The sequence below is a fragment of the Geotrypetes seraphini genome, chromosome 1 (assembly GCF_902459505.1).
Source record: "Geotrypetes seraphini chromosome 1, aGeoSer1.1, whole genome shotgun sequence".
In the NCBI taxonomy this organism is placed as follows: domain Eukaryota; kingdom Metazoa; phylum Chordata; class Amphibia; order Gymnophiona; family Dermophiidae; genus Geotrypetes; species Geotrypetes seraphini.
This window is the reverse complement of record NC_047084.1, coordinates 519,171,505-519,199,422: the sequence shown is the minus strand read 5'-3', so window position 1 is coordinate 519,199,422 and position 27,918 is coordinate 519,171,505. Positions and strand designations below refer to the sequence as shown.

The following is a 27,918-nucleotide window of genomic DNA, read 5'->3' as shown; positions in this document are numbered from 1 at the left end:
CCCCATTTCCCAGCGTCTTCTCCCCAATCTCTCTTCCCCATTTTTAACTCCTCATGTATGGCATCCTTCAACATGACATATCTTCCAGTGTCTAGGACCAGACGATATGTTGAAAGCTACCAAGGGTGAAAAACTTTTCAGTTAGTTTTCTCCACCAATTTTTTCTAACCCTGCAACAAATATTGCTATCATGCAGGATCAACTGGGTTGTTTTTAGTCAAACTCCACTGCATCACCAATGTTATCCTGTGTTTTTCCTACGAGCATTCCATTACCTCAGTATTTTTTCTCCTATATCTTTCCTTCTGTTTCTCATAGCCCGGAGGTTTGGGAGTGGCTATTGGGAAAGTGGAGGCCATTATATCCTTTTTACGATGTTTTTTCTCTCAATTTTTCGATGAACACCAGAGACTTATTTTCCTTTTTCTTCATCTACAAACAATATACTTGTTCTTCTGACTAACTTCTGCTTCTCTATTCGATCGACAGCTTATACTCTTTCGATCTCAGGGAATTTGTTTATTTTCTTTTGAACCCTGCATTTAGAACATATGTTTATCTAGTCACTGGGGTTGTCCCCTGATCATTTGGCTCGATAAGGATCTTTTTTTTAAAATCTTTATTCATTTTCAAAACTTATACAAAGCGCAAACAAAGTATGCAATCTGAAGAAAAATATATAAACAGCACTTATCTTCAAGCAGATAATAAATAAAATATTTTACTCCCCCCTACCTCCTGCCTTCCCTGGCTATGTATAAAGATCATCAAGGAATTAAAGGTTCATCAATTAATCAGTCTGTAAGTTAACAAATGTCTCTAATGGACCCCATATTTTTTTAAAATTTATATTATTTCCCATTTGTTCTGCATACATTCTTTCGTATCTGTAATACAAACAGTGTTTCCCACCAATAGTTTAGCCTATCCCAGTTTTTCCAGTATCTGGTTATCATCTGTATGGCCACCCCTGTCATGATCAGAAGAAGTCTGCTTTTGTATATGTTTATTGGATTCTTAGCAGTCAACAATGCCCCAAATAGACCACATCGTAAGATAATGGTATTGATGCCTCAAGTATCATATTAATTTTCCCCCATATTGATTTCCAAAAATTGAGTATCAAGGGACAATAAAACAACAAATGACCCAGTGTCCCTACTTCAAGATGACAGTGCCAGCATCTATTAGACTTCGAACTATTCAACTTTTGTAAAAGAACTGGGGTCCAAAAAAATTCTATATAACAGAAAAAAACAAGTTTGTCTCATAGATGCTGACGCTGTACATCTCATTCTCTCAAGTCCAAATCCGTGGCCATTGAGTAGCAGAAATCTGCTGCTTTATCTCAATGCTCCAAATACCTTTTAAGCTTGTTTTAGGTTTTATATTCAAATATTCAGATATTAATTTTTCCACTTGGCGGCTTGATGCCCTTGCAAATCTGTCTGAAAACATAGGCCCGGCAAGCTACACTGATTTTTTATAAGTTACGCCAGTCAGGGAACCCCTTCTGAATGGCCTGTTTCAACTGCAACTATTTATAACCTTGAGATTTTGAGATGCCAAATGATTGTTGCAATTGTAATAAATTTACCATTCCCATCTAAAGTACGTATGTCTGCTTGCAACCAATGTTTCCAGAGGATTTTAGACTCGTTGATTTTTATCTTGGAGTTTAACTATAGGGATTGACACGTGGATTGTTGTAATGAAACCAAAGTTAAGGCATCAATAAATTTTAATGTCTTCCAGGTAGATTGAAGAATAATATTGTCCTTGTATATTCGAGGAAGCTTGATACTCAAAATATGGTTAAGACTCGATCAGGATCTTATACCTCAAGGTTTGTTTTTAAAGATAGACCCAACAGTGTTTTTCATTACTTAGGGCCTCTTCCATTAAACTGCACTATCAGTTTCTAGTGCGGGGAGCCGCTCTGAATGGCCTGCGCTGCTCCCAACACTCACAGAGTTCCTATAACTGTCGGGAGCAGCGCAGACCATTCAGCGCGGCTCTCTGCACTAAAAATGGGTAGCGCAGTTTAATAGAAGAGGAGGTTAGTAATACCAGCACACTCTATTTACATTTGGCCATTTCTGGCTCAGCGTTTTTACTTTCCGCATCAAGTGCATAGCCTTGTAGTCCATGTTATTCCCTTTGCAAGGCTCTCTCTGCAGTTCAGTGATTTATTTCCTTCTTCTGTCAATCCTATTCATGGATTTCTAACTCTATTACAGCTGAGCTCATCGGCTTGATCTTTGCTTTACAGTCTAGTTCTTTCAGATCTTCTAGTCCTTACGGACCTCCAAATTTTACTAGGCTATCTTAGCTATCTAAGTGGAGCGCAGTCCCTGTTTTAACCAACAAAAGCCTTGAACAGTTCAGAATTAGGTACTTCCTCACAGTTGTTTTTTCTTAAAACTGTATTTTCCATTTCAGGTAGTGGTTTTTTTTGGTTTTGGGTTTTTTTCTGGCATACACACTCAGAAACAATTTTTTCACTTTCTTGACTGGGCTTTTGATTCAGCAATTTTCCATTTCATTGTCTCTAAATGAAGAACTCCGCAAGTAGATTTCTTTGCATCTTACTTTGCTGATCAGCTTCTCCGGTTTTCACAGCAGCTTTAGGTTCTCATTTCCTGGAAGTGGCTGTTGTTCTCTTCTATTAGACGATTAAGTTTCAGATTCTCCATTCTTTCTCTTCTTTTCAGATGCTTGTTCAGTTCAAGCGGGAGTTTGCTACCATGGTTCCAGTAGCTCCTTGGGGGTGCAGACGACCTTGTGTTTTCTACTCTTTCAACTTGGTTGATGTCAATATCTCTGCTGATCTTTCCATCTATTCTTAAGCAGAGTCAAGTTTTGGTCTACATTCCAATCTTCAGTTCTACCTCCTGACAGATTGCTATTTTTCGGGCTGAATTCAGCTGTTCCCTAGTTCGCTCAGCCTTATGCATTGATAATCACAGTTTCCAGAACACTTGTTTTTTCCAGTGGTCCCAGCATTGATGGACATCTTCTTTTCTGTTAGGTGTCTTATGCCTCATTAAAATCTGAAGTCATGTCTGTGGTTTTTCTCTGATTTTGAACTTCTTTCCTCCATTTGATGGATTCTGGTCTCAAACTCACTTATATTAGAGTTCATTTTAGTACTATTACTGCCTTCATTGGTCAGTGGATGTTACATCCTTGCGTCCTAGATTGATGTAAAATCTTTTCAATTTTCAATGGTATGGGATCTTCATATGGTCCTTGTTCACTTACGGAATTTTACATTTGAATCAATGGCTTCCGTTTTCTTCCTTGAAAAGTTATTTTTCTCATCTCTCTTGCACTCCTGTCAAATGAGTGAATGAACTTAAGCCATGAGTAACAAATCCACGTTTTACAGTGTTTCTTACACGGCAACATTGTTCTTCACACTTATTCAATGTTCTTATCACTGCTTGTCACTAATTTCAAACCTCTTCTCATATATTATTGCTTTTTATTCCAATCGCTCGATTGTACTACTTATATTTTCCAACTCTTATTCTCATCTAGGAGAATCTACTCTTCATATTATTGACTGCAATTGAGCATTAGCTGCTTATTTGCAGGAGACTTTATCATACAGATCATCTCTACAACTTTTTGTCTCTTTCGACATTAACAAGTTGGGGCATCCTGTTTCCAGGGGACTAATATTCAAAAATTTGCATGCATCTTTCAGTATTTTTTTTTCTCAATCTATTTCAATTCAGAATAGTTGAAGCCACTCTTATTTTCTCATTGGTTCATTTTTTTTCACCTTTCATTATTGTCTGGAACTTTTGTCCAGAAGCTATAGGCCTTTCGACCTCTCAAGTTTTCAAATTTGCTTTTCTACAAAGCCAATACTTCCACCATCCCATTCGGTTAGCTTGGAGGTCATCCATACGTGAGAATATGCTGCCTGCTTTTTCTGGGATAATGTCCAAACGCAAAACCACAATGAATGAGTGGGCAGTTACCTAAAGTGTATGAACTAATTTTATATACGTAGCGCAACGGGATATCAGATATGACCTCCGAGTATTAGCACTCATCGGTTATGTCATTTCCTCATTCATCCCTGCGTAATGTATTTTTTATATAAAGGTTTTTCATTTATAGTTTGTGAATAAGTTAAATAGTTTAAATAATTTAAGTAACTTAGCTCATAAAGAACATGCTGTATGCATGATTCATCAATAGTTGCTTCAGCTTTAAAATGAAGCTCCCCCGTGCCAACGCGTTTCGCACATCTTTATCAAGGCTGGGGATCTCAGAGTAACATAAACACTACTTGTTAGGCCAACGGCATTCAAAAGAATGCGGCATTCAGTGCTCATAGAATTCCTATGATCGTCAGAGCTTTTACCATAGTGACCCGCAATAAAAACCCCTAATGCAGCTTGATAAAAGGGGGCCTAAATAAATATGAATAATTTAACATCAGTGATGAGAGAAGCAAACCTTAGAAATCCAATAATCAGATAGGAAAGAATCTGACAAAAAACAAACAAACAAAGCCTTACAAATGACAAATGCACAAATTCTGTATTGTACAGATAAGAACATAAGAATAGCCTTACTGGGTCAGACCAATGGTCCATCAAGCCCAGTAGCCCGTTCTCATGGTGGCCAATCCAGGTCACTAGTACCTGGCCAAAACCCAAGGAGTAGTAATATTCCATGCTTTTCCCATGTCTTTCTTAATAGCAGACTATGGATTTTTCCTCCAGGAACTTGTCCAAACCTTTCTTAAAACCAGCTACGCTATCTATGCTAACTATTCTCTGAGTGAATTTTTTTTTTCCTTCTATTGGTTTTAAAAGTATTTCCCTGTAACTTCATTGAGCATCCCCTGGTCTTTGTAATTTTTGTATGCAGATTGAAAAATCGATTATCATCTACACTGCTAGAATTCTGAGCTTGACACTAAACTGGTTTATTTTCTTGTGATCTGTAGTTCCATCCCCCTTCCCCCACATCTCTTGAAAGACCACTTTTATTTCTGATTAATAGGGGTAAAATATTTCCCAGTCGCTTCACAATCTTAGACACACCTTACTTTTGAAGAGTGAGAGAATGATGAGTGTTAATCAGATAATACCAACATAAGTCTTTATTAAATAGTCATGCTGTTCATTTTTTCCAATACATATCTTTGTAAAATGTCTGTTCCTGCTGCGATATATGAGTACTCCTGCATTTGTTTATTAACGGCTCTACATCAGCAAAGCCTTTTCTAAAATACCACCAGAATTGAGAATGTCCTGACCTGGATGTCTCGATTTTGATTTCTATGTTCTGTGTGAAATAGGGCTAAAATACAGTTCTGAATATATCAGCTGTTTTCAATTATATACTTCTGGAAACTGTTCAGGGTGAGTGGAGATGAAGAGATAATATCTCTGAAAGGAGCTTTGGTTGTTGGGGGAATCAAGGTATCTATGTTTTTCTAAATTGTTTTATTTTGTATGTATATTTATTCTGGTGTTGTGGATTTGGTATGCACTTTGGATTTTAATAAAAAGCTTTGAATATTGATTTAGCAAGAAAGTTGTACATACATTGTTATAAATAATATAGATGCCTGCTTTTAACCAATGTACTTTGTTTTGACTAGCTTGTAAGTCGTCATTATTATTAAAAGCTACATAACTTGAACATTTGAAAGAGTCACAGCAGACGGGTTAGTCAGTTTTTAAAAATAAGCCAACCTGGAAGCTGCCTTTTTTCCAGCAGTTCTTTTTTAGATTTGCCCCCATTTTTCTTAAGTTTTCATCAATTTGAGAAAGGAAGAGGAGAGTGTAGTGTAGTGGTTAGAAATATAGCCTCAGTACCTTGAGGCTGTGGGTTCAAACCCTGCACTGCTCCTTGTGACCCTGGGCAAGTCTCTTAATCCTCCACTGCCCCAGGTACATTAGAGAGATTGTGAGCCCACCAGGACAGATAGGGAAAATACTTGAAGTACCTGTAAGTAAACTACTTTGAGTGTGGTTGTACAGCTGCTACTACTACTATAGCGCTGAAGGGCATACACACACTGTACATTTTGACATTAAATAGATGGTCCCTGTTCGGAAGAGCTCACAATCTAACTTGGACAGACAGACTTCACATATAGGGTTGGTGAGAAGAGTTAGGAACAGATCATTGGAAACTTTAGTAAGGGCAGTTTCCATGGAATGCAATGAACGAAAGCCTGACTGAAGCGGATCAAGAATAGTTTGGGATGAGAGGAAGTCCAGGCAACGATGGTGAACAGCACGTTCAAGTAACTTGGATAAGACAGGGAGAAGGGAGAGGGGGTGATAATTGGAGGGGCACATGGGAGTCTAGTGAGGGTTTTTTGAGGAGGGGTGTGACAACGGCATGTTTGAAGGCATTGGGGACCTTTGCAGTGGAGATCAATAGGTTGAGAATGTGACAAATGGGGGTTATGACAGGAGAGATAGCGCTGAGTATATAAATCCCTTCCCCCCTTTCCCTTTCAGACAAGTAGGCCTTGCATTTGTAATAAGCTCCCTTTGGGTTTAAGAGAAGAGTTAAGACATGTTCAAGACATGTCTAAAGATCTTGTTTCAAGATAGTTATAAATAATGGATAGACAGAATACCCTGCATTGTAATCTATGATGCTTTGCAGAGAGCAGAATAATAGGTTAAAAATAAAATTAGAGTGGAGATAAGTATATTTGGGATAGGTGAGTTTGGGGAAGAGGTAGAGCAAGAGGGTAAGTAATAAGGATGTAAGTAGCAGGTAGAGCTGGAATAAGGTGGTAGTTGTGAGGAAAGCAAACTGATGGAGAGAAGTAGGGGATGAGTGAAGAAGGTCGGACGAGGGAAGAGTAAGCAGGTTGGGAGGAGGGAATGTAGGAATAGGATGGGGAAAGTGGGTAGGTGAGGAAGAACAAGTAGAGGAGTGGAGTTGGAAGGGGAGAAAGATCATGGGGTTAGATGAAATGAATTCCCCCTCCCCCCCCATACATTCTCTCCTATATATACATTCCATCCCAATCTGCACAAACATATATAAGCCCTCCTTCTTTTTGTCTCCGTGCCCTTCCCATAGTCCTTTCTTCATGTTCCCACTGCAGCTGAAAATATACTTGGAAGTTGTCATGCAGTTCAAAACATTTTTTTTAAAAAAAGAAGTCTTTTTTGTGTTGTGATCAATATCTACGCTGTTTAGCTGCTTTTGCTAATTTATTATTGTTTTTTTTTTTGTTGTTTTTTTTTTTTCCATTTTGCAAACTTTGTCTTCTGAAATCATTTAGGCCTTCTTTTACTAAGCTGTTGTAGAGGTTTCTACCGCAGCCCAGGGCACTAAATGCTCTGATGCTGCTGTGACGCTCATAGGAATTCCATGGGTGTTGGAGCATTTAGCACTGAGGTTTGCAGTAGAAATCTCTACTGCAGCATAGTAAAAGGGGGAGTTAATACACTCTTGACTTAAGCTTTAAGACTTAACTTCTTTGTCCTTTTAGTAAAGAGCTTTTCATTGTAAATCATTTCTTGTTATTCCTAAAACTCTTTCAGCATAAAAACACTTGTAATTTGAAGTGCATCAGGTTAACAGTGTCTGCTAGAAAGCTTTCTCTTCATGCCTGCTTAACTCTAAAGCCGTTTGTTTGATCAAAAGAAACATTTTTTTAAACGAAGAAGTCCTTGGGGAGCCCAGTAATTTTATAAATGGTATTTTCTCAAGCTGTCCTCTGACTTTCCCAGCAGATAGAGAAGCACAGGTTTTTCTCAGTTTCTTTTTTGAATGGTTATCTTTTAAAACATTTAAGCTAAACATAGATGGGTTGTTTGGAGTAAATTCTGTATTTTTCTCGTAATGTCATTGAGTATGATTATTATAATTGTACATACCTAAACCAGATATCATCACAAAATGCGTAGATCTTGTATGCAATTCGAACTGCTTAATTGGCAGAATTCTTATCCTTGGAGAACCACAAATCCATTCCTTACGCATGGTTCTGTCTTTCTTACTGAAGGAAGTCTTGGCCTTCCACATTATTCAGAAAGTCCATTTGCCTAATTTTCAACCTATGGGGGCTAAGAAAAAAATATAAAACGTTGCATTTGCTGGATGTCAAGTGAGTGCTTTTTCAGTACCCACAGTTACCAATGTTCTCATCAGTCATGCCAAGAAAGGGAGGCCGGCGTCTAAAGCCTTGATTTCCAGATGGATTAAAATGGTCACTTCCTCCATGTATGTGAGTTGTGGTAAACAACCACTGATCACATTAAAAGCACACTCCACTGGAGGAGTTGCTGACTCGTGGGTGGAGACTAGGGCTGTCTTGCCTGAAGAGATGTGTAAAGCAGTTACATGGTCTACCCTACATATGAAGGTGTTCAATAATTTATCTACCTTAGTATGAAAGAAAGTATCAAGCGTGTTGAAACAAATCTGTGCACGTTATGATGTGTCTCAAGGTTACTCATGCACAGTCGTAGCTCAGTGCGATTTTAATATTCCAAGAGACAGGATGTCAGCAGAGTCCTCATGCGAATCAAGTAAGAAGCTGCTAGATTTGGAGCACTGTTCAGTTATAAAATCTCTCACAAAAGAAGGGAAAAAGTCAAAGGAGATCCATGAATGCATGACTACAGTTTGTGACAAGTCTGCTCCATCATTATTCAAAGCAAAATTTTAGATCAATCAGTTTAAGTAGAGTAGAGAGTCCATTGAAGATAATCCTTACACTGGACGGCCTGTGGAAACAACTTCCACAGAAATGCGTAAGAAAACAGAGAATGGTGAAGTTTCTGGAATCCTGTGGATTACAGGACCAGAGGCAACATGGATTCACTAGAGGTAGGTCTTGTCAGACAAATCTGGGTAGAGGGAGTGCACTAGATGTGGTGTAGTTAGATTTTAGCAAAGCCTTTGACAGTGTACCACACAGACGTCTAATAAATAAGCTGAGTTTTCTTGGGATGGGCCATAAAGTGATGGGCTGGGTCAGGAACTGGTTAAGTGGAAGACAACAGAGGGTAGTAGTCAATGGAGATCGCTCTGAGGAAAGGGATGTTACCAGTGGAGTGCCTCAAGGTTCTGCTCATGGGCCTGTTCCTTTTAACATTTTTATAAGCGATATTGCTGAAGGGCTGTTGGGTAAGATTTGCCTCTTTGCGGATGATACCAAAATCTGCAATAGAGTAGACACCCAGGATGGTGTGAATAACATGAAGAAAGACCTAGCAAAGCCTAAAGAATGGTCTGAAATTTGGCAGCTAAAATTTAATGCTAAGAAATGCAAGGTCATGCATTTGGGCTGCAAAAACCCGAAGAAACGGTACAGTTTAGGGAGTGAAGAACTTATGTGCCTGACAAACGAGCAGGACTTGGGTTTGATTGTATGTGATGATCTTAAAGTAGCCAAACAGATAAAAAAAGGTGACGGCGAAAGCTAGAAGGATAGCTAATAGGAAAAATGAGATATTGATGCCCCTGTATAAGACTCTGGTGAGACCTCATTTAGAATACTGTGTACAATTTTGGAGACCACATCTTCAAAAAGATATAAAAAGGATAGAGTTGGTCAAGAGGAAGGCTACTAAAATGGTGCGTGGTCTTTGTATTAAGGCTTATGGGGACAGACTTAAAGATCTCAATATGTATACTTTAGAGGAAAGGCGGGAGAGGGGAGATATGATAGAGATGTTTAAATCCCAAAATTTAACTACAAAATATTACACTCCCCCGATAACCATTTCACAAACCAGTGGAGAAAAAGCCTCAAAAATTTCAATGCAGCAGTAAACAACTTCAATACTGTTTAAAGTCCAAGCTGCTTATGTACTATCACTGGCAAAAAACTCCACCACCACTAAAATGTAATTATCAAAAGGGTAATATACCCATCACTGTACACAGGAAAAGCAAAAAAAGTTTTACTTAGCTTGGGACCATGGTCTGAAACGCTGTGCTGTGCTGGCAGAAAATGTCTGGCCAGATTGTAGATGAAAACACCACGGCACCATTTAGATGTGCAGTCCAGAATCCATGCCCAATCCTCCAACAAGTGCCTTGTTTCACCTCTCAAAGGGTTCCTCAGGGAATATAAGAGCTGGAAAACTTCACTCCTCTTCCGTGCACACCAGCACAGGAAACACCCATTGCTAAAAAGAACTGCAGGATCCAACTTCCGGTAGCACTTCCGGGTTACAGCGTCATAGCAACAGCCAAAAAACGGCTGCCATTCGTCCATACAACTGCCATTCATTCTTCAAACTGTCACTCATCCAAAGAATGCCACCCACTCCACTCGCTGATTAAGGCCATTAGGCCAAATAGTATCCAAAAAGAAAATCCAAAGCTGTTCATGCTGGCACAAAAGCCTCTTCACATTGCCCCTCCGTGGGGTAATAGGAATGTGTTCTAACACAAAACATGCAAAATCATCAAACTCATGCCGTTCTTTGGCACAATGGCGGGTCAGGATGTCAACTTCTTTTTTGTGACCAATATTGGACCAGTGTTCAAATAACCGAGTCTTGAAACATCTGGCAGTGAGACCAATGTAGGTTAACCCACAAGGGCACGTCATCCCATACACCACTCCTCTTGTTTCACATGTTGTAAAAGAGCGCAATTTCACTACTCTTCTGCCAGGAACTTGTGCAGCCGTGCCCTCTTGCATAACATCACAAGCTGCACATTTTCCACAACGAAAATGACCCACCTCTCCCTCCTCCTGGACAGTCCAAACGTCAGCCTTGCACAAGATATCACTCAAATTCCTATTACGTGTATAAGCATTCTTACACTCTTGATCCTGAAAACATGCGACTGTTTGCATCATAGGCCGGATGTTCCTGATCTTTCTGCCTAAACTTTGTGCCACTGTAGAAAACTTCATAATACACAGAATAACTTTGTCATCTGAAGCTCGTGTGTGATATTGCAACAATTAGGTCCAGGGAGGAGTGTGAGGACCTACAAAGGGACCTGGACAAACTGGAAGACTGGGCAAACAAATGGCAAATGCGCTTTAACGTGGAAAAATGCAAGGTCATGCATATAGGGAAAAGAACCCGTTGTTCAACTACAAATTGGGGGGGGCATTGTTGGGAGACAGCAGTCTTGAGAGAGACTTGGGTGTGCTGGTGGATGCATCACTGAAGCCATCTGCACAGTGCGCAGCAGCCTCGAAAAAAGCCAACAGGATGCTGGGCATCATAAAGAGGGGCATAACAACCAGGACGCGGGAAGTCATCATGCCATTGTATCGAGCGATGGTGCGTCCACATCTGGAATACTGCGTTCAATATTGGTCGCCGTACCTCAAGAAGGACATGGCAGTACTTGAGAGAGTCCAAAGGAGAGCAACGAAACTGGTAAGAGGGCTGGAACACTGCCCATACGCCGAGAGTTTGGATAGGCTGGGGCTCTTCTCTCTGGAAAAAAGGAGGCTCAGGGGAGATATGATAGAGACCTTCAAGATCATGAGGGGCATAGAGAGGGTGGATAGGGACAGATTCTTCAGGCTGAAGGGGACAACAGGTACGAGGGGGCATTCGGAGAAACTGAAGGGAGACAGGTTCAAAAAAAATGCAAGGAAGTTTTTTTTCACACAAAGGGTCGTGGACACTTGGAATGCGCTACCGGAGGAAGTGATCAGGCAGAGTACGGTACAGGGATTCAAACAGGGATTAGACGGATTTCTGAGGGATAAAGGGATCGTGGGATACTGAGAGAGGTGCTGGGATGTAACACAAGTATAGAAAGCTAACCAGGTAATAAGTATAGAAACTCAATCAGGTCGTGCATGTGCAAGACCGGAGGGTTAGGACTTCGATGGGAAGATAGGACTTCAATGAGAAACCAAGGTGGCAAGGGAGCCCCTTCTGGTGATTCAGACAGGTCATGACCTGTTTGGGCCGCCGCGGGAGCGGACTGCTGGGAAGGATGGACCTATGGTCTGACCCGGCGGAGGCACTGCTTATGTTCTTATGTTCCCTTGGACTGAACCTGGCCCTATGCCAGGATTTCTGTATTACTCTATGCGGATAACCCCTGTCTCTATAACGCTGTTTAAGACTTTTGCTTCTGGAGTTCATGCCACACAAGACAACCATAACCAAGAAGAGTTACGCCAACACAATGATCACTTTGCGGGAGACAATCAAGGAGAAAAGATGAGGAAAACTCACAGCCGGCATGCTGCTTCTTCACAACAGTATTCCGCTGCACATGTCACGACAATTACAGGCTGCCATCTGAGAATGTGGATTTCAGCAGCTGAACCATCCACCCTACAGTCTTGATCTGCCTCTCTTGGATTATTTCCTGTTCTGAGTTTTGAAGAAATTTCTCTATGGACAACAGTTTTCAATGATGAAGATTTCAAGGAAGCTGTGACATCCTGGTGTGAAACTCATACAGAATTTTTTCAAAGGAGTTAGTCATTGCAGGAAAAATGGATGAAGTATATGGAGCTATTGGGAGACTATATTGGAAACAAAACAAAAAAGCAAAACTTTTCTTTCCTACTAAAGTAGATAAATTATTGAATGTCCCTCGTACCTTCATCAGGTACTGTAGGGTGGATGTAGCAGCTGGAAATGATGCCACTTTTGGGGCCTCTTTCTTAAATGCAGGTGCAATGGGCCGAACTTAGACTCTGTGGACTGTTTTGGTACACACCTAGTTTTCAGGACCACCAGACACATTGAACTAGAAAGATTAGGTTTTTATCTTGATAATCTTTTTTCTTGTAGATATGTCAAGTGCAGTGTTTTGCAAACTGTGTGCTGCCTGAGATTTCAGGTGTGCCGCGACACACTGGCGAGTAGGAGAGTAGTCCATTCTGGCTGACTGCCTAAAGGACGTACCTCTCACGGCAAGAGGCACGTCCTGTAGGAAGTCAGCCGGCGCAGATTACTGTCCTCCTGGCCGGCGTCTCTCCTCCTCCTTCCCACACCTCCTGGATCCCTCCACCGAAGTGGGTTGCGGCCAGATAGGCCTGCGCACTTCCGTGTATCTTCTGGCTGGAGCACTGGATTTAGTGTTGCGCCGGCCAGAAAGTTTGCGAGTCACTTTTCGAGTGGTTCTGAAGCCCTGCCCTGTGTATAAGCTTTGCCTGCCTTCTGCCTTGGGAGCAGAATTTTCTATCTCTGAGAGGAGCTGGAGGAATAAAAAAAGAAAGAAAGATGATGCATAGGTAAATAATTATGACTTAAACAGTCTAGTTTAAGTCTCTGCTTGATAAATCATGCAAGTAGTTATGAGCTCAATACATAATTAGTGCTAGATGTACAATTTTGGATTTTATAATGTTATTTCCTATGTTTGTTACAGAGCAGAACAAAATTGTAGTGTCGGGGATTTTTCCTAATTTTTCTCCTTCCTGTTATGTCTTATTACAGTACTACTTGATTGCTTTTGTATAAACTGAGGGGGCATGAGCAGCTCCCTGGGAAGGAGGTAGAGTTGGAAAACATGATTGACAGTTTCTGCAAGCAACTTGCTAGTTAGGTACAAGACCCTAGCGTTCAGGACCACTGGACACATCTACAAGAGAGAAGATTACCGAGGTAAGAACCTAATCTTTCTTTCTGTTGTTTCGTCAAGGAATTCATCCTTCAGAGTGGCTGCCTCCTCATGATTCTTGCACCGTGAACTTCAGAGCTTCTTCGCAACATCATTTCATTTACATCATGGCCAAGTGCTTTGACGATAGCACTGATGACAAATGTGGCACCCCTACCTTTACCCCCCCCTTACCTCTTCCCACCCCCCCCTAACTTTATCCCCCCCCCCTCCTTAGTCCACCTGAATCTCACGGAACTGTGATACATATAAACTATTATCTTTATAATATCGTAATTTTTCGTTGTTATTTTCTAAAACATGTGACTTATTCCAAACAGGTTCTCTCGGACATTACCTACCAAAATGTACATCTTATACTCTTGCTAAGCAAATTGTATTTCTATATTCTTGCTTTCTTAAAGTCTATGCTATCTGTATTTCCTATGTATATCTGCATATTGTGTTTCGCTGAATGTCCAGCTCTCTTGATTGTAAACCGCCTAGAAGTCGCAAGATTGTGGCGGTATAGAAGAATAAAGTTATTATTATTATTATTATCTAATGCTTCAGCAACTTCAGGATGTAGAAGGATGTTCACCTTTGGCCATTTTGACCAAGAACTGGATCACGTGGTTCTGCTGACTTAAAAATCAGCATCTGAATTTGAATAACTATCAGAGTTATTCAATAACTCTGATAGTTATTCAATAGCCTTACTGGGTTAGACCAATGGTCCATCAAGCCCAGTAGCCCATTCCTATAGTGAGCAATCCATGTTCCTAGTACCTGGCCAAAACCCAAGGAGCAGCAACATTCCATGCCACCGATCCAGGGAAAGCAGTGGCCTCCACCATGACTTTCTCAATAACAGACTATGGACTTTTCCTCCAGGAACTTGTCCAAACCTTTCTTAAAACCAGCTACGCTATGCACTCTTACCACAACCTCTGACAATCCGTTCCAGAGCTTAACTATTCTCTGAATGAAATTTTTTTTCCTTCTATTGATTTTAAAAGTATTTCCCTGTTACTTCATTGAGTGTCCTTTAGTCTTCATCGAGTGCCCCCTAGTCTTTGTAATTTTTGATGGAGTGAAAAATTGATCATCTTGTACCCATTCTATTCCACTCAGGATTTTGTAGACTTTAATCATATCTTCCCTCAGCTGTCTCTTTTCCAAGCTGAAGAGCCCTAACCTTTTTAGTCTTTCCTCATATGAGAGGAGTTCCATCAACTTCATATAGCAAAAAATCGTACTGTGAATCTGTAGTAAAAATTCCTTGCTTTCTTGGAAACAGACCACAGTGGGGGATAGCAGCTACTTCTTACAGAACTTCCACCCCTCCCCCACCCAGAATTTTCCAGAGACAAAAATTGGGGACCCTTACTTTGATGCCTTGTGTTTGGGTTTTTTTTTTTAACCTTTTCCTGGGGTTATTTGGGGCGCTGATTCAGAAAATTGCATTAGATAGACCACATCAGCTCTAGTTTCTTAGATATGGTTGGCTTGATGAAACAATTTGTAAAGACTTTGAATAAAGTCAGTTCATGTATTGGGTACATAGCGCATATGTTTCCTGGACTTACCATGGAAAAACTGAAGGCAGGAATTTTCGATGGTCCACAAATCAACTTATAAATGCCTGCATTTCATAGCATCAGTGAATGAAATCGAATCGTGTGCTTGGTCTTCATTTGTTCTTGTGAAAAACTTTCTTGGTAACAGGAAGGCAGGCAACTACACACAATTAGTAGAGGATATGCTCTTTTATTTCAAAAGGCTTGGCTGTAACATGAGTGTTTAAAGTCCTTTATCTGCACAGTCACGTAGAGCGCTTTCCAGAGAACTTTGGTGACTTAAGCGAAGAGCAAAGTGAAAAATTTCACCAAAACATAAAAACAATGGAAGCCAGATACCAAGGAAGATGAGATGCACACGTGATGGAAGACTATTGTTGGAATCTTATGCGAGATTGTCTTGGCAGATCCCACTCTCGGTATCCTGATTTTTTAATGGACGAGTCAGGAAGTTCTGTTTCGCATAGAGAGTGGTGGACGCTTGGAATGCTCTCCCGGAGGAGGTTGTGGTGGAGACTACCGTATTTTCACGTAGATAACGCGCACCCGTGTAAAACGTGCACACGGGTATAGCGCGCGAAAAACACAAATTTATGTACAGAAATTTTTATATACCGCGCACACCCGTATACCGCGCATGCTGCCCGACTCTCCTTTCGCCCGCCCCGACTCTCCTCTGGAGACCCCGACTCTCTTTTCGCCCGCCCCGACTCTCCTTTCCCCCTTGAAGTCCTGTCCCTACCCTGAAAGCCTGATGCCCCCCCTCCCGACGTCCGATTCAACCCCCGCAGGACCGCTCGCACCCCCACCCCGAAGGACCGCTCGCACGCACCCGCACCCCCACCCTGAATGACCGCTCGCACCCCCATCCCGAAGGAGCGCTCGCACTCCCACCCCGAAGGACCGCTCACACCCCCACAGCCTCCCCCCCTCCCCCATGGAGAAGCTGTCTACCTTGTTTCCGGATGCCAGCGAGCCCAGCTGTTTCCTCTACCGGCGGTCCCGCCCCTTCTCTGAGCCCTACTGCGCTTCTTTTTTTTCCAGCGGTCCCGCCCTTTCTCTGATGTCAGAGAAAGGGCGGGACCGCCTGAAGAGGAAGCAGCGCAGCACAGGGCTCTGAGAAGGGGCAGGACCGCCAGCAGAGGAAGCAGCTGGGCTGGCATCCGGAAACAAGGTAGACAGTTTCTCCATGGGGGAGGGGGGAGGCTGTGGGGGTGCGAGCGGTCCTTCGGGTGGGGGTGCGAGCGGTCCTTCGGGGTGGGAGTGCGAGCGCTCCTTCTGGGTGATGAATCGGGCGTCGGGAGGGGGGGAACTATGTAAAAAAAATTTTGTACAACGTGCTCACGTGTATAACGCGCAAGGGTATGCGCGGTTTGTAAAAACCATGTAAAACGCGCGCGTTATATGCGAGAAAATACGGTACTGTTCTGGGATTCAAGCGCAAGTTGGATGTACACTTTCTTGCAAATCACATCAAGGGATACGGGAAATCAGGGTCTCCAACAGGGAGCACCTAGCTTGGCCTCCGCGTGTGCGGGTCGCCGGACTAGATGGACCAAGGGTCTGATCCGGTGAAGGCATTTCTTATGTTCTTATGAGTAGAGTGAAGAGTGGTATATGGCATATTTTCTATATCTCAAAAACTAGAGCTGATAGGAGAAAACTGGTGCCATTTTTGGAATCAGCAGGTGAAATATACCCAGAAACAGATCTAACATTTGAGGCACCAAACTGAGTATTGGCCAGTGTAATCAGTATTGGCCAATATAATCAGTGTTATCCAGTTACAGTATCTTTAAACTTCTAAATGAGAGAATCCATAGTAAGGGTTACATGGTGGCATGTTAAACATGAAGATGACGACTCTTAGTGTGAAGTTATATTAAAAAAATGTTTGGGATATTCCCAATCGTTAATCTGCCTATTTGAGAAGCGAGAGTCTTAATTACTCACTGAGTTATACAATAATTTTTGAAAATGGGTTATGCTGTTAATGTTGTGCCTACAATGTGTCTTCTTTTGTTCTAGGAAGGATTTTTGTGTCCATAAAGATGAACCATGTGATACTGTTGGTAAGTACAATAAATATTCATTGTATTCATTCATAGAGTTTCTAAATCGGGAACTCATCTGAAAAAGCTGGGTAAGTATATTCACAAACTTTTCACATAGAAACTCATTGATGGTCTTCAGAAGCAATAATAGAACTACCTGAATTAACTCTTGCTAGCAGTACTAGGAAACATATGCCAAGGAATGAGAAATATTTTCAAGACTCAATTTTATACAGTGTAAACATAAGAACATAAGAAGTTGCCTCCGCTGAGGCAGACCCTAGGTCCATCCTGCTCAGCGGTCCGCTCCCGCGGCGGCCCACCATGCCCATTGCCTGAGCAATGGTCTATACCTATCTATACCCCTCAATCCCTTTTTCTTCCAGGAATCTATCCAAACCTTCTTTGAAACCATTTAATGTTTTCTTGTCTACAACAGCCTCTGGAAGCGCGTTCCATGTATCCACCACCCTCTGAGTGAAAAAGAACTTCCTAGCGTTTGTTCTAAACCTGTCCCCTTTCAATTTCTCCGAGTGCCCCCTTGTACTTGTGGCGCCCCTTAATTTGAAAAATCTGCCCCTGTCTACTTTTTCTATGCCCTTCAGGATCTTGAAGGTTTCTATCATGTCTCCTCTAAGTCTTCGCTTCTCCAGGGAGAAAAGTCCCAACTGCTTCAATCTTTCAGTATATGGGAGATTTTCCATTCCCTTTATCAGTCTAGTTGCTCTTCTTTGTACTCCCTCAAGTACCGCCATGTCTTTCTTGAGGTACGGTGACCAGTACTGGACGCAGTACTCCAGATGCGGCCGCACCATTGCACGATACAGCGGCATGATGACTTCTTTCGTCCTGGTTGTAATACCCTTCTTAATGATACCCAACATTCTGTTTGCTTTCCTTGAGGCCGTGGCGCATTGGGACGATGCCTTCAGTGTTGCATCTACCATCACTCCCAGGTCTCTCTCCAGGTTACTGACCCCTAATGGTGTTCCCCCCATTTTGTATGTGAACATCGGGTTCTTTTTCCCCACGTGCATGACCTTGCATTTCCCCACGTTGAAGCTCATCTGCCATTTTTCGGCCCACTTTTCCAGCTGTGTTAGATCCTTTTGAAGATCTTCGCAGTCTTCCCTGGTTTGAGCCCTGCTGTATAGTTTGGTGTCATCTGCAAATTTAATGACCTCACACTTGGTTCCCGCCTCTAGGTCGTTTATGTAGATATTGAACAGGAGCGGTCCCAGCACTGACCCCTGCGGAACTCCGCTCGTGACCCCGTTCCAGTCTGAGTAGTGGCCCTTTACGCCAACCCTCTGTTTCCTGTTTGCCAACCAGATTTTGATCCATCGGTGGACCTCCCCTTGTACCCCGTGGTTCCATATCTTTTTAAGCAGTCTCTCGTGTGGCACCTTGTCGAAGGCTTTTTGGAAGTCAAGGTAAATGATGTCTATAGATTCCCCTTTATCCATCTGGCTGCTCACCCCCTCAAAGAAGTACAATAAGTTAGTGAGGCATGACCTGCCCTTGCAGAAGCCGTGTTGACTCGGTTTTAGCTGCCCATTTTTTTCGATGTGCTCACAGATGCTGTCTTTAATCAGTGCCTCCATCATCTTTCCCGGGACTGAGGTCAGGCTCACCGGCCTGTAGTTTCCCGGGTCTCCTCTTGCGCCCTTCTTGAAGATGGGCGTGACATTTGCTATTTTCCAATCCTCCGGGATCTCTCCGGTTTTTAAGGATAGGTTGCATATCTGTCTAAATGGCTCCGCTATTTCGTTTTTTAGCTCCTTGAGTACCCTTGGATGAATGCCGTCCGGACCTGGTGATTTGTCGCTCTTTAGTCTGTCAATCTGCTTGAGTACATCCTCTTGGCTTACTTCTAAATCGACCAGCTTATCGTCTTGGTCTCCTATAACGATCTCCTCGGGTTCCGGAATGTTGGTTATATTTTCCATCGTGAAGACTGACGTGAAGAACTCATTTAACCTGTCAGCTATCTCTTTCTCTCCTTTTACTACTCCCTTTCTGTCACCATCGTCCAATGGTCCCACTTCTTCTCTCGTCGGTTGCTTCCCCTTGACGTATCTGAAGAACGACTTGAAGTTTGTTGCTTCCTCTGCCAGTCTCTCTTCGTATTCTCTTTTTGCTTTTCTAACCATTTGGTGACACTCCTTCTGGTGTTCTTTGTGCACTTTTTGGTTCTCCTCTGTTTGGTCTTTTTTCCATTTTCTGAACGATGCCTTCTTGTCGCTTATTGCCTTCTTCACTGCATTTGTTATCCACACTGGATTTTTCGTTCTATTTTTTTTGCACCCTTTTCTGAACTTGGGGATGCATAGGTTTTGCGCTTCGTGCACAGTCTTCTTGAGTAAGGTCCAGGCTTTTTCTACGGATTCCGTCTTCCCTATGTTGCCTTTGAGTTTCTTTCCCACTAATTTCCTCATGGCATCATAATTTCCTTTTTTGAAGTTGAGTGCCGTCGTTGTGGTTCTTTTCCCCTTTGATGATCCAATTTCAAGCCTGCACTGGATCGTGTTGTGATCGCTGTTACCTAGCGGGGGTAATACCGCCACCTCCTTTGCTGGCCCTCCTAGTCCGTTGAAGATTAGGTCAAGAGTGGCATCGCCCCGTGTTGGTTCCGTGACCAGTTGCTCCATGAAACAGTCCCTCGTGACCTCTATGAATTTGGTCTCTCTTGCGCAGTTTGAGTGTCCAATACTCCAGTCTATCCCAGGATAGTTGAAGTCCCCCATCACCACCACATTTCCGCTTCTGCATACCTGCCTCAGTTCAGCTTCCAGCTCCTGGTCGATTTCTTCCGGTTGTCCAGGTGGGCGGTAGTACAGACCCAATTTAATGTCTGCCCCTGCTCCTCCCTGTAGTTTAACCCATAGTGATTCCAAGCCATCCGCCCGTACTGTTGTTTCCATCCTGGCTGATGGTATGGAGTCTTTTATGTACAGCGCTATTCCTCCACCCTTTTTATGTGTCCTGTCTCTCCTGTACAGTTTGTACCCTGGTATGGCCACATCCCATTGATTTTCCTCTGTCCACCACGTTTCTGTGACTCCAATTATGTCTAGGTCCTTATTGCTGGCAGTGATTTCCAGTTCTCCCATTTTGGCCCTCAGGCTCCTAGCATTTGTGTATAGGCAGTTTAAGACCCAGTTTTTTGTCCTCTCATTTTGTTTCCCTCGTGCTTTGGTACTCTTGCAGTTTTCTTCATGGTTTACCAGCCCCTGAGCTTTGTCCTCCTCCTGCTGTGTGTGTGTGACGTCCTCTGCCTGCTTCCCCTGCTCCTCCTGCTCTCCTAATTCCCACTCAGTCCTGGGCTCTTTTTCGCAATGTCTTTGTCCCTCTGGCTCCTGTCGTTCTGTATTGGTGCCTCTTACCAGGTCCATTTGTGCCCTCGATCCCTGCAAAGCGTCTTTAGGTCCCTTTTCAAAACATATACACTCAGACCCGAGTCCTCCTTTACAATGTCCCAGTTCAGTATCCTTGTCAGGTACTGATGTCCGATGTGTCGAGGTCAGGTCGACTATCGGCTTTCCCCTTCTCCTCAGTTTAAAGCCAAGTCTATGACGTTCTGGACGTTGCGTGCCAGCATCCTCGTCCCAGCTGTGCTAAGGTGCAGTCCATCTCGTCTGTAGAGCTTGTTCTTCCCCAAGAAAGTAGTCCAGTTCCTAACAAAGTGGAAACCCTCCTCCTCGCACCATCTCCTCAGCCAAACGTTAATTGATTGTAGTTCGCTCTGTCTCTTTGTGTCCGCTCTCGGTACTGGCAGGATCTCTGAGAAGGCTATCTTCCTTGTCCTTAGTCTCAGTTTCCTCCCCAGGGTCCTGTACTGGTCAGTTAGTGTAGTCCCGTTGAAGTTTCTCCTGCTGATGTCGTTGGTTCCGATGTGGATCACTACTGCTGTCTCCTCCGTCTCGGCTCCCTCCAGGATCCTCTCGATATTGTCGATGATGTCCTTTGTTCTTGCCCCCGGGAGACATGTTACCAGTCTGTCCTCTCTCCCTCCGGCTATATGACTGTCTACTCCTCTCAGGATTGAGTCCCCAACCACGATAGCCGATCTCCCCTTCTTCAACTGTCTCTCTGGTCTCAGATCTGTGTCATATGTGCAGTCCAATTTTCCGTCCTCTGGGCTCTGCTGTGTCTCTGCCCCTGGTCTCAGGTCTGTGTCATCTGCGCTGTCTGCTAGTCCTTTTCTGTTGCTTCAGGATTTTTTCCCCCCAATTCTGGCATTTAGCATATTTTCATTAGCGAATGTACAGGTTTCATTCACATAAAACAGGACTCTACAAAGTTTCTTATTATGCAGCCCAAAAATCTAGGAGCTGGACTTGGAACAACTGGAATCTTTATTTATGTACATTTATAAGTAGCACATTCATAATGTACTTAAGGTGATGCACAGCTATTTATTAAAGTGGCAGGAAAGGAACAGATTAGAGGCTACTGCTCTCTCCATCGTCCACCCACCTACAGCATATCTGGCAGTGCTTGAAATGTTTGCGACTCTTTCAGCCCCTTAAAAGGGGCCCTTTCTGAATAGTGCATACTCTTTCCATAAACAACATGGTGTTTGTTCATCAGCAGTTCACTTCTACATATTATTTTATTAAATATTTTATCTCATATCTCCCATCAATTGGATCAGCTGCTCCCTACTGTGGATAAGTGGATGCATTTGTTTATAATAAAGATCATTTCAAGGACATTGTTTTCCACAGTTTTTGCCTTTTTTGGATCTCCTCCTATTCCTGTGGAACCTTTGAGCTTTTTGTTGTTTGCCTTATCTGTCTACATGAAAATTTGAGGCAGGGACATATCAGCCAGTGCAGGAGCTTTGTGTTTTGTTTGAAGGGCTTGAAATGTTTAATGTTTGCCTTATGTTGAAATAAAAAAAAGGTTTGGTAGCAATTTTATGGTCCTTTTCTGACATTAACATTACTATTTCAAAAAATCCCAAAAACGAAATATGCCTTGTCCCAAGAATTTTGGATAAAGGATCTTGTACCTGTACAATATTTCAGCAGGAAAAACAGTTTACAGGGTACTGATAGAACTCCAGACTCAATTAGACTGCAAACAGATATCCCTTTACTACTGAGAGTATGGGATGGGTAGGTCTGCATTAAAGATCATTTAAATTTTTATATTGCATATATTCTGCTGTAGTTACGCATTTTTATTTTAAAGAAAACCACTTTGGGCCTACTTTTGTAGGGCTAAGTAGATATACAAGTGGAAAAGTAGCCTGATTATTAGGGTGGTGGGCATGAAAACCAGAGAAATCAGCTGTCAAATCCCACTGAAGTAGCTTATGGTGCTAGGCAAGTCACTTAAAGGTCAATTCTATAACTGGGTGCCTGCATATATGTACCCCTTATATGCCAACTCTTATATAGCATTTTATATTCCCTATAAACATTGCAGAAACAATTACAGTAAAACCTTGGATTGCAAATAATTTGATATGCAAGTGTTTTGCAAGACAAGCAAAACATTTTATTAAATTTTAACTTGATATACAAGCAAGGTCTTGCAATACAAGTACATACATTATATACACCACATCATCACAACTGAGCCGATGGTTCTCTCTCTCTCTGACACTGCAGGAGTGTAGTGACTGTTCTAAACAAGCAAGGTCTTGCAATACAAGTACATAGAGTATTTTGTATTAAAGTTTTTGGGTTGTGAAGTTTCCATTATTTCTTAAGGGGAAATTCACTTTGATATACGAGTGTTTTGGATTACCGTATTTTCACGTAGATAACGCGCACCTGTGTAAAACACGCATACGGGTATAGCGCGCAGGGAACACAAATTTATGTAATAAAATGTTAATATAGCGCGCACACGCGTATACCGCGCATGCTAAAACCTCCTCCCGCCTACTCCGAACCGGCATCCTCCCCCCCCCCGCTCGCGTTACCCCCCCTCCCCCTCTGATCCGAGATAATCTGATCTGGCATTCCCCCTGCGAACCAGCATCCTCCCCCCCGCTCGCGTCACCCCCCTCCCCCGCGATCCTGCATCCCCCCCAGCACTGCAAATACAACTCTTACCCGTTTGGGCACCGGCACCAGCACCAATGCACAGCATGTGCCAGTGCCCGAAGATCCTCCCTCATTGGTTTGGACTGGGCTGGGCTGGGCCGGGCGGTGCAAGAGAGATCCTCCTTCTTACTCTGCTGGGCTGGACTAGGCTTTGAGCATTTGCGCATGCTCAAAGCCTTCTGGTCTCGCTCTCTCCGAGACCAGAAGAGAGAGCCCGGCAGAGGAAGAAGGAGGATCTCTCTCGCACCGCCCGGCCCAGCCCAGCCCAAACCAACGAGGGAGGATCTTCGGGCACTGGCACTGGCACATGCTGTGCATTGGTGCTGGTGCCGGTGCCGGTGCCCAATCGGGTAAGAGTTGTATTTGCGGTGCTGGGGGGGATGTAGGATGGGGGGGGAGGATGCCGGTTCGCAGGGGGAATGCCGGATCAGAATGTAAAAAAAAAATTGTAAAACGCGCTCACACATATAATGCGCATGGTTATGCACGGTTTGTAAAATCGTGTATAACGCGCACGTTATATGCGTGAAAATACGGTACAAGCATGTTTTCGGAACGAATTGTGCTTGCAAACCAAGATTTTACTGTATATGGTAAGTATGAATTCAGTAAAAAGAGGATGTAAAATAAAATGCATCTGATTTCATCTATCTGTTTCCAACTATAGATGAAAACATATTTCAGCGCACTAGAATTCTTTATTAACCTTTATTAGCTCTTAATATATTATTTCAGTTCGTTGATTGCTTCTGCTTCTAATACCATCAGGATATGATTATAGTTTGGAATTATAAAAATGAGATGGCAAGAATTCTTGATTTATATGCAATCAGAGCACTTCTAACAAGTTCCAGCTGTATCCTTAAGTGTGTGCTCTTGAAATTTTAAACCATGGCTCACCTCTTATAGTTCTGCACTAATTATGGTTCCATTAGTATCTACTTAAGATGAAATCATCAAGATCTTTCATGGGAGCTTGGAGCAGAATGAACTCAAGGGATGCTATAAAACACTTAATATTGGGCTCTGCAATTATTTTTCTTCTGTTCCTGTGGCAAAGTTTTATTAAATCACAGTGTTATAAGCATTCAAGAGAGTTAAAACAGTTTTCAAATCATAATAGTATGACTAAAATTCAATGAATACCTTCAAGTCTTTTTGCACAGTTCTTGGTATGCAGTTCTGCAAAGCATAGATTATGTGGCATCAAGATAGTGAAATCTTCTAAACAAGTAAGCAGCAAATTATTGAGCAATCCAGAAGAAAAACCAAAAAAGAAAAGAAATGCTATGTAATAACAAAATCTCACTACAAAAGCTTGTGAAGGGCAGTTCTATAACTGGGCACCTGAGTGCAGAAATATTCAGAATACTAGCACTTTTGCAGATAAATGTATGCTTATGCTTTTATGTGGTGGTGGGGCAACTAAATTCTGTTGCGTAAGAGTGCATATAAGTGCATAGCTCATAAATATATTTGGCATTCCTAGATGGAATATAGGAGGGACATGGGCTCATGGATGAGCAGCGAGGCCAATTAAGCATATAACTTTAAAGAATACTACCAGTTACATGATTACTTGCTTCATCTACATCAGTGGTTCCCATCCCTGTCCTGGAGGACCCCCAGGCCAGTTGGGTTTTCAGGATAGCCCTAATGAATATGCATGGAGCAGATTTGCATGCCTGGCACCTCCATTATATGCAGATCTCTCTTAGCATATTCATTAGGGCTATCCTGAAAACCCGACTGGCCTGGGGGGTCCTCCAGGACAGGGTTGGGAACCACTGATCTACATGACTGGACTTATGGCAAGTCTAAATATGGTAACCACAGTCGCATACATGTAGGTATGCTGATGCCATGTTCTGATAGTATTCAGTAATGGAATCTAGGTGTTCTGATGCCATTATAGAGTAGGCTCTTTCTGTGCTGCATTGGAATGCCTAAAATAGGGGTTTTCAACCCAGTCCTTAGGGCATACCCAGCCAGTCGGGTTTTTAGGATATCCCCATTGATGTATCCACTAGAATGTCCCTTAATTTAGACAGACTGCTGTAATCTCAATTCCTGCACGTGCCCCTTTTTCTTTCACAGTAAAAGCTGGATGAAGTACAATAAAATGCGCAGCAAAGATAGTGTTGAAACAAATTTAGGCCCTCTTTTACGGTAGAAGTTTCTATTGCAGCCTGGAGCGCTAAATATTCTGAAACCATATGTGTACTTTGCCTATGATTCCTATTGTATCTAGTACTTGTAGCAGGATGTCGAGGTCTACCAGGTCAAATGCTGTGGTGAGATCTAGTTGTATAATCAGCATTTTTTTGCCTGTGCTGAGGTGTTTAGCTGTGTCCAGAAGGGAGCCTAGTAGTGTCTCAGTGCTGATGTTGGTTCTGAATCCAGACTGTGTAGGGTAGAGCAAGTTGTGGTTTTCTAGGTAGTTGGTGAGGAGTTTAGCTATGAGGCCTTCCATTAGCTTGACATATAGTGGAATTGAGGCTATGAGTCTGTAGTTGGATGGTTGATTTGTTGCTCCTTTTGGGTCTTTTAAGATTGGGGTGACAATGATTTTGGAGAGATTTTGTGGGAAAAGGCATCTGTGAGCATTGTTTGTATTAGAGAATGACACGGTGAAAAAATTGGTCCCCGTCACCGCCCCGTCCCCGTCTCACCATCCCCGTCACCGCCCCGTCCCCGTCTCACCATCCCCGTCTCCGCCCCGTCCCCGTCTCACCATCCTCTTCACCGCCCCGTCACCGCCACTGCCACCCCATTCACCGCCCCGTCACCGCCACTGCAATCCCATTCACTTTTCTTTATTTACGTATAAAGGAAACATTCTTTAAAACTTTAAAACTTTAAAACTTAGTTAAATATTAGTTAATAACTATACAAAAACAAAACACGCAGAGAAAAAATTAATTAATAAAAATTCTCAAAACTGACACATTTTGATCACTAAATTTAAAATAGTTATTTTTCATACAGTTTTTCAATCACTAATCTTCCACCACCCCTGGGGCTAGCAATGCAAAAACAAACACGACATGTACTTTAAATGCTGCCGTGATTAGCATAGTGACCGCGGCTACGGCTGCAAGTCTCCCCTCCCCCCAGCGATCACGGCAGGAGGGCACCCAACCCCTCCTGTAGACCCCCCCAACGGCCCTCCCGACAATCGCAGCAGAAGGGTACCCAACCCCTCCTGCCGGTCCTCCCAATGGCCTCCCCTAAGATCGCCGGCAGGAGGGTACCCAACCCCTCCTGCTGGACCCCCCCCCAACGAACCCTCCCACCCCGGAACCCCCTTAGTCTTACTTTCCAAGTTGGACCGGACGGCTCCTCACACGTATGGCCAGCAGGCTTGCCTCCGTCCAAATGAGGCGGGCCCGCCCCTACCCTGCCCAACCCACAGGATCCTAGGGCCTGATTGGTCTAGGCACCTAAAGCCACTCCCGCTATAGGAGGGGCCTTAGGTGCTTGGGCCAATCAGGCCCTAGGATCCTGTGGGTTAGGCAGGGGAGGGGAGGGGCGGGCCCGCCTCATTTGGACGGAGGCAGGCCTGCTGGCCAGACGAGCAAGGAGCTGTCTGGTCCAACTTGGAAAGTAAGACTAAGGGGGTTCCGGGGTGGGAGGGTTCGTTGGGGGGGGGTCCAGCAGGAGGGGTTGGGTACCCTCCTGCCGGCGATCTTAGGGGAGGCCATTGGGAGGCAGGGGAGGGGAGGGGTGGGCCCGCCTCATTTGGACGGAGGCAGGCCTGCTGGCCAGACGAGCGAGGAGCTGTCCGGTCCAACTTGGAAAGTAAGACTAAGGGGGTTCCGGGGTGGGAGGGTTCGTTGGGGGGGGGTCCAGCAGGAGGGGTTGGGTACCCTCCTGCCGGCGATCTTAGGGGAGGCCATTGGGAGGACCGGCAGGAGGGGTTGGGTACCCTTCTGCTGCGATTGGCAGGAAGGGTTGATCTGACAAATGAGGAGCACGGTGAAACACAGGTAAATAGCGGTTCCTAGAAGGGGGTACATTGGCCCGCGGGGACAAACCTGTTCACCGTTTCCGCGGTCGGTGAATGGCCTTGTCCCCGTCACCGCAGCGACTGCTAGTTTTCTTCCCCGTTTTCGGCGGTGACCCGCGGCTTAAATGTGGTAGCCGCGGGTAAACCGTCACCGTGTCATTCTCTAGTTTGTATCCATTGCATGAGGAGAGTATGGAATTTTAGGCTGGAGGTTTTTAACAGGTATGGAGGGCATTGGTTGAGGTCGCAAGCTGTATTTTTTATAGAGTTTGTTAAGGTCGGACCATTGTATTGTGGAGCAGTGGGACCAGATTCTATCTTCTGCAGCTGAATCTTTTTCTGTGGGGGGCATTGTGATCTCTTCTAGGTGGGTTGGGGTTCCTACGAAGTTTGTCCTGGCAGTTGTAATTTTGTTTTTAAAGTATTCAGCTAAAAGGGTGGCTGAAGGGGGAGGGTTGTTGTTTTTGGCTAGGTAGAGTTTGGTGTCTGTGAGTTCTTTTAGTAATTGGAATAGTTTTTTTTGTGTCTTGGGTTTCTATGCCTATTTGATTTGTGTAGTATATCTTTTTCTTTTTTCTTTTAGTTTTAGTTTGTATTGTTGGTTTAGTTTATTCCATGCTGCTCTTGTGTATTCTTGGTTACTTTTTCTCCTTTTT

The 27,918-nt window shown here is 43.3% G+C and overlaps 1 protein-coding gene across 2 annotated transcripts in view; it reads left to right on the top strand.

Moving 5' to 3' along the window:
- Positions 1 to 27,918, top strand: part of ADAMTS19 (ADAM metallopeptidase with thrombospondin type 1 motif 19) — a 192,852-nt gene that overhangs the window by 53,482 nt on the left and 111,452 nt on the right. For both annotated transcript variants that reach the window (XM_033928967.1, XM_033928966.1), the window contains exon 7: positions 17,166 to 17,209. In XM_033928967.1, coding sequence (XP_033784858.1) covers positions 17,166 to 17,209 — 44 coding nt within the window. The remainder of the gene's footprint in view (positions 1 to 17,165; positions 17,210 to 27,918) is intronic.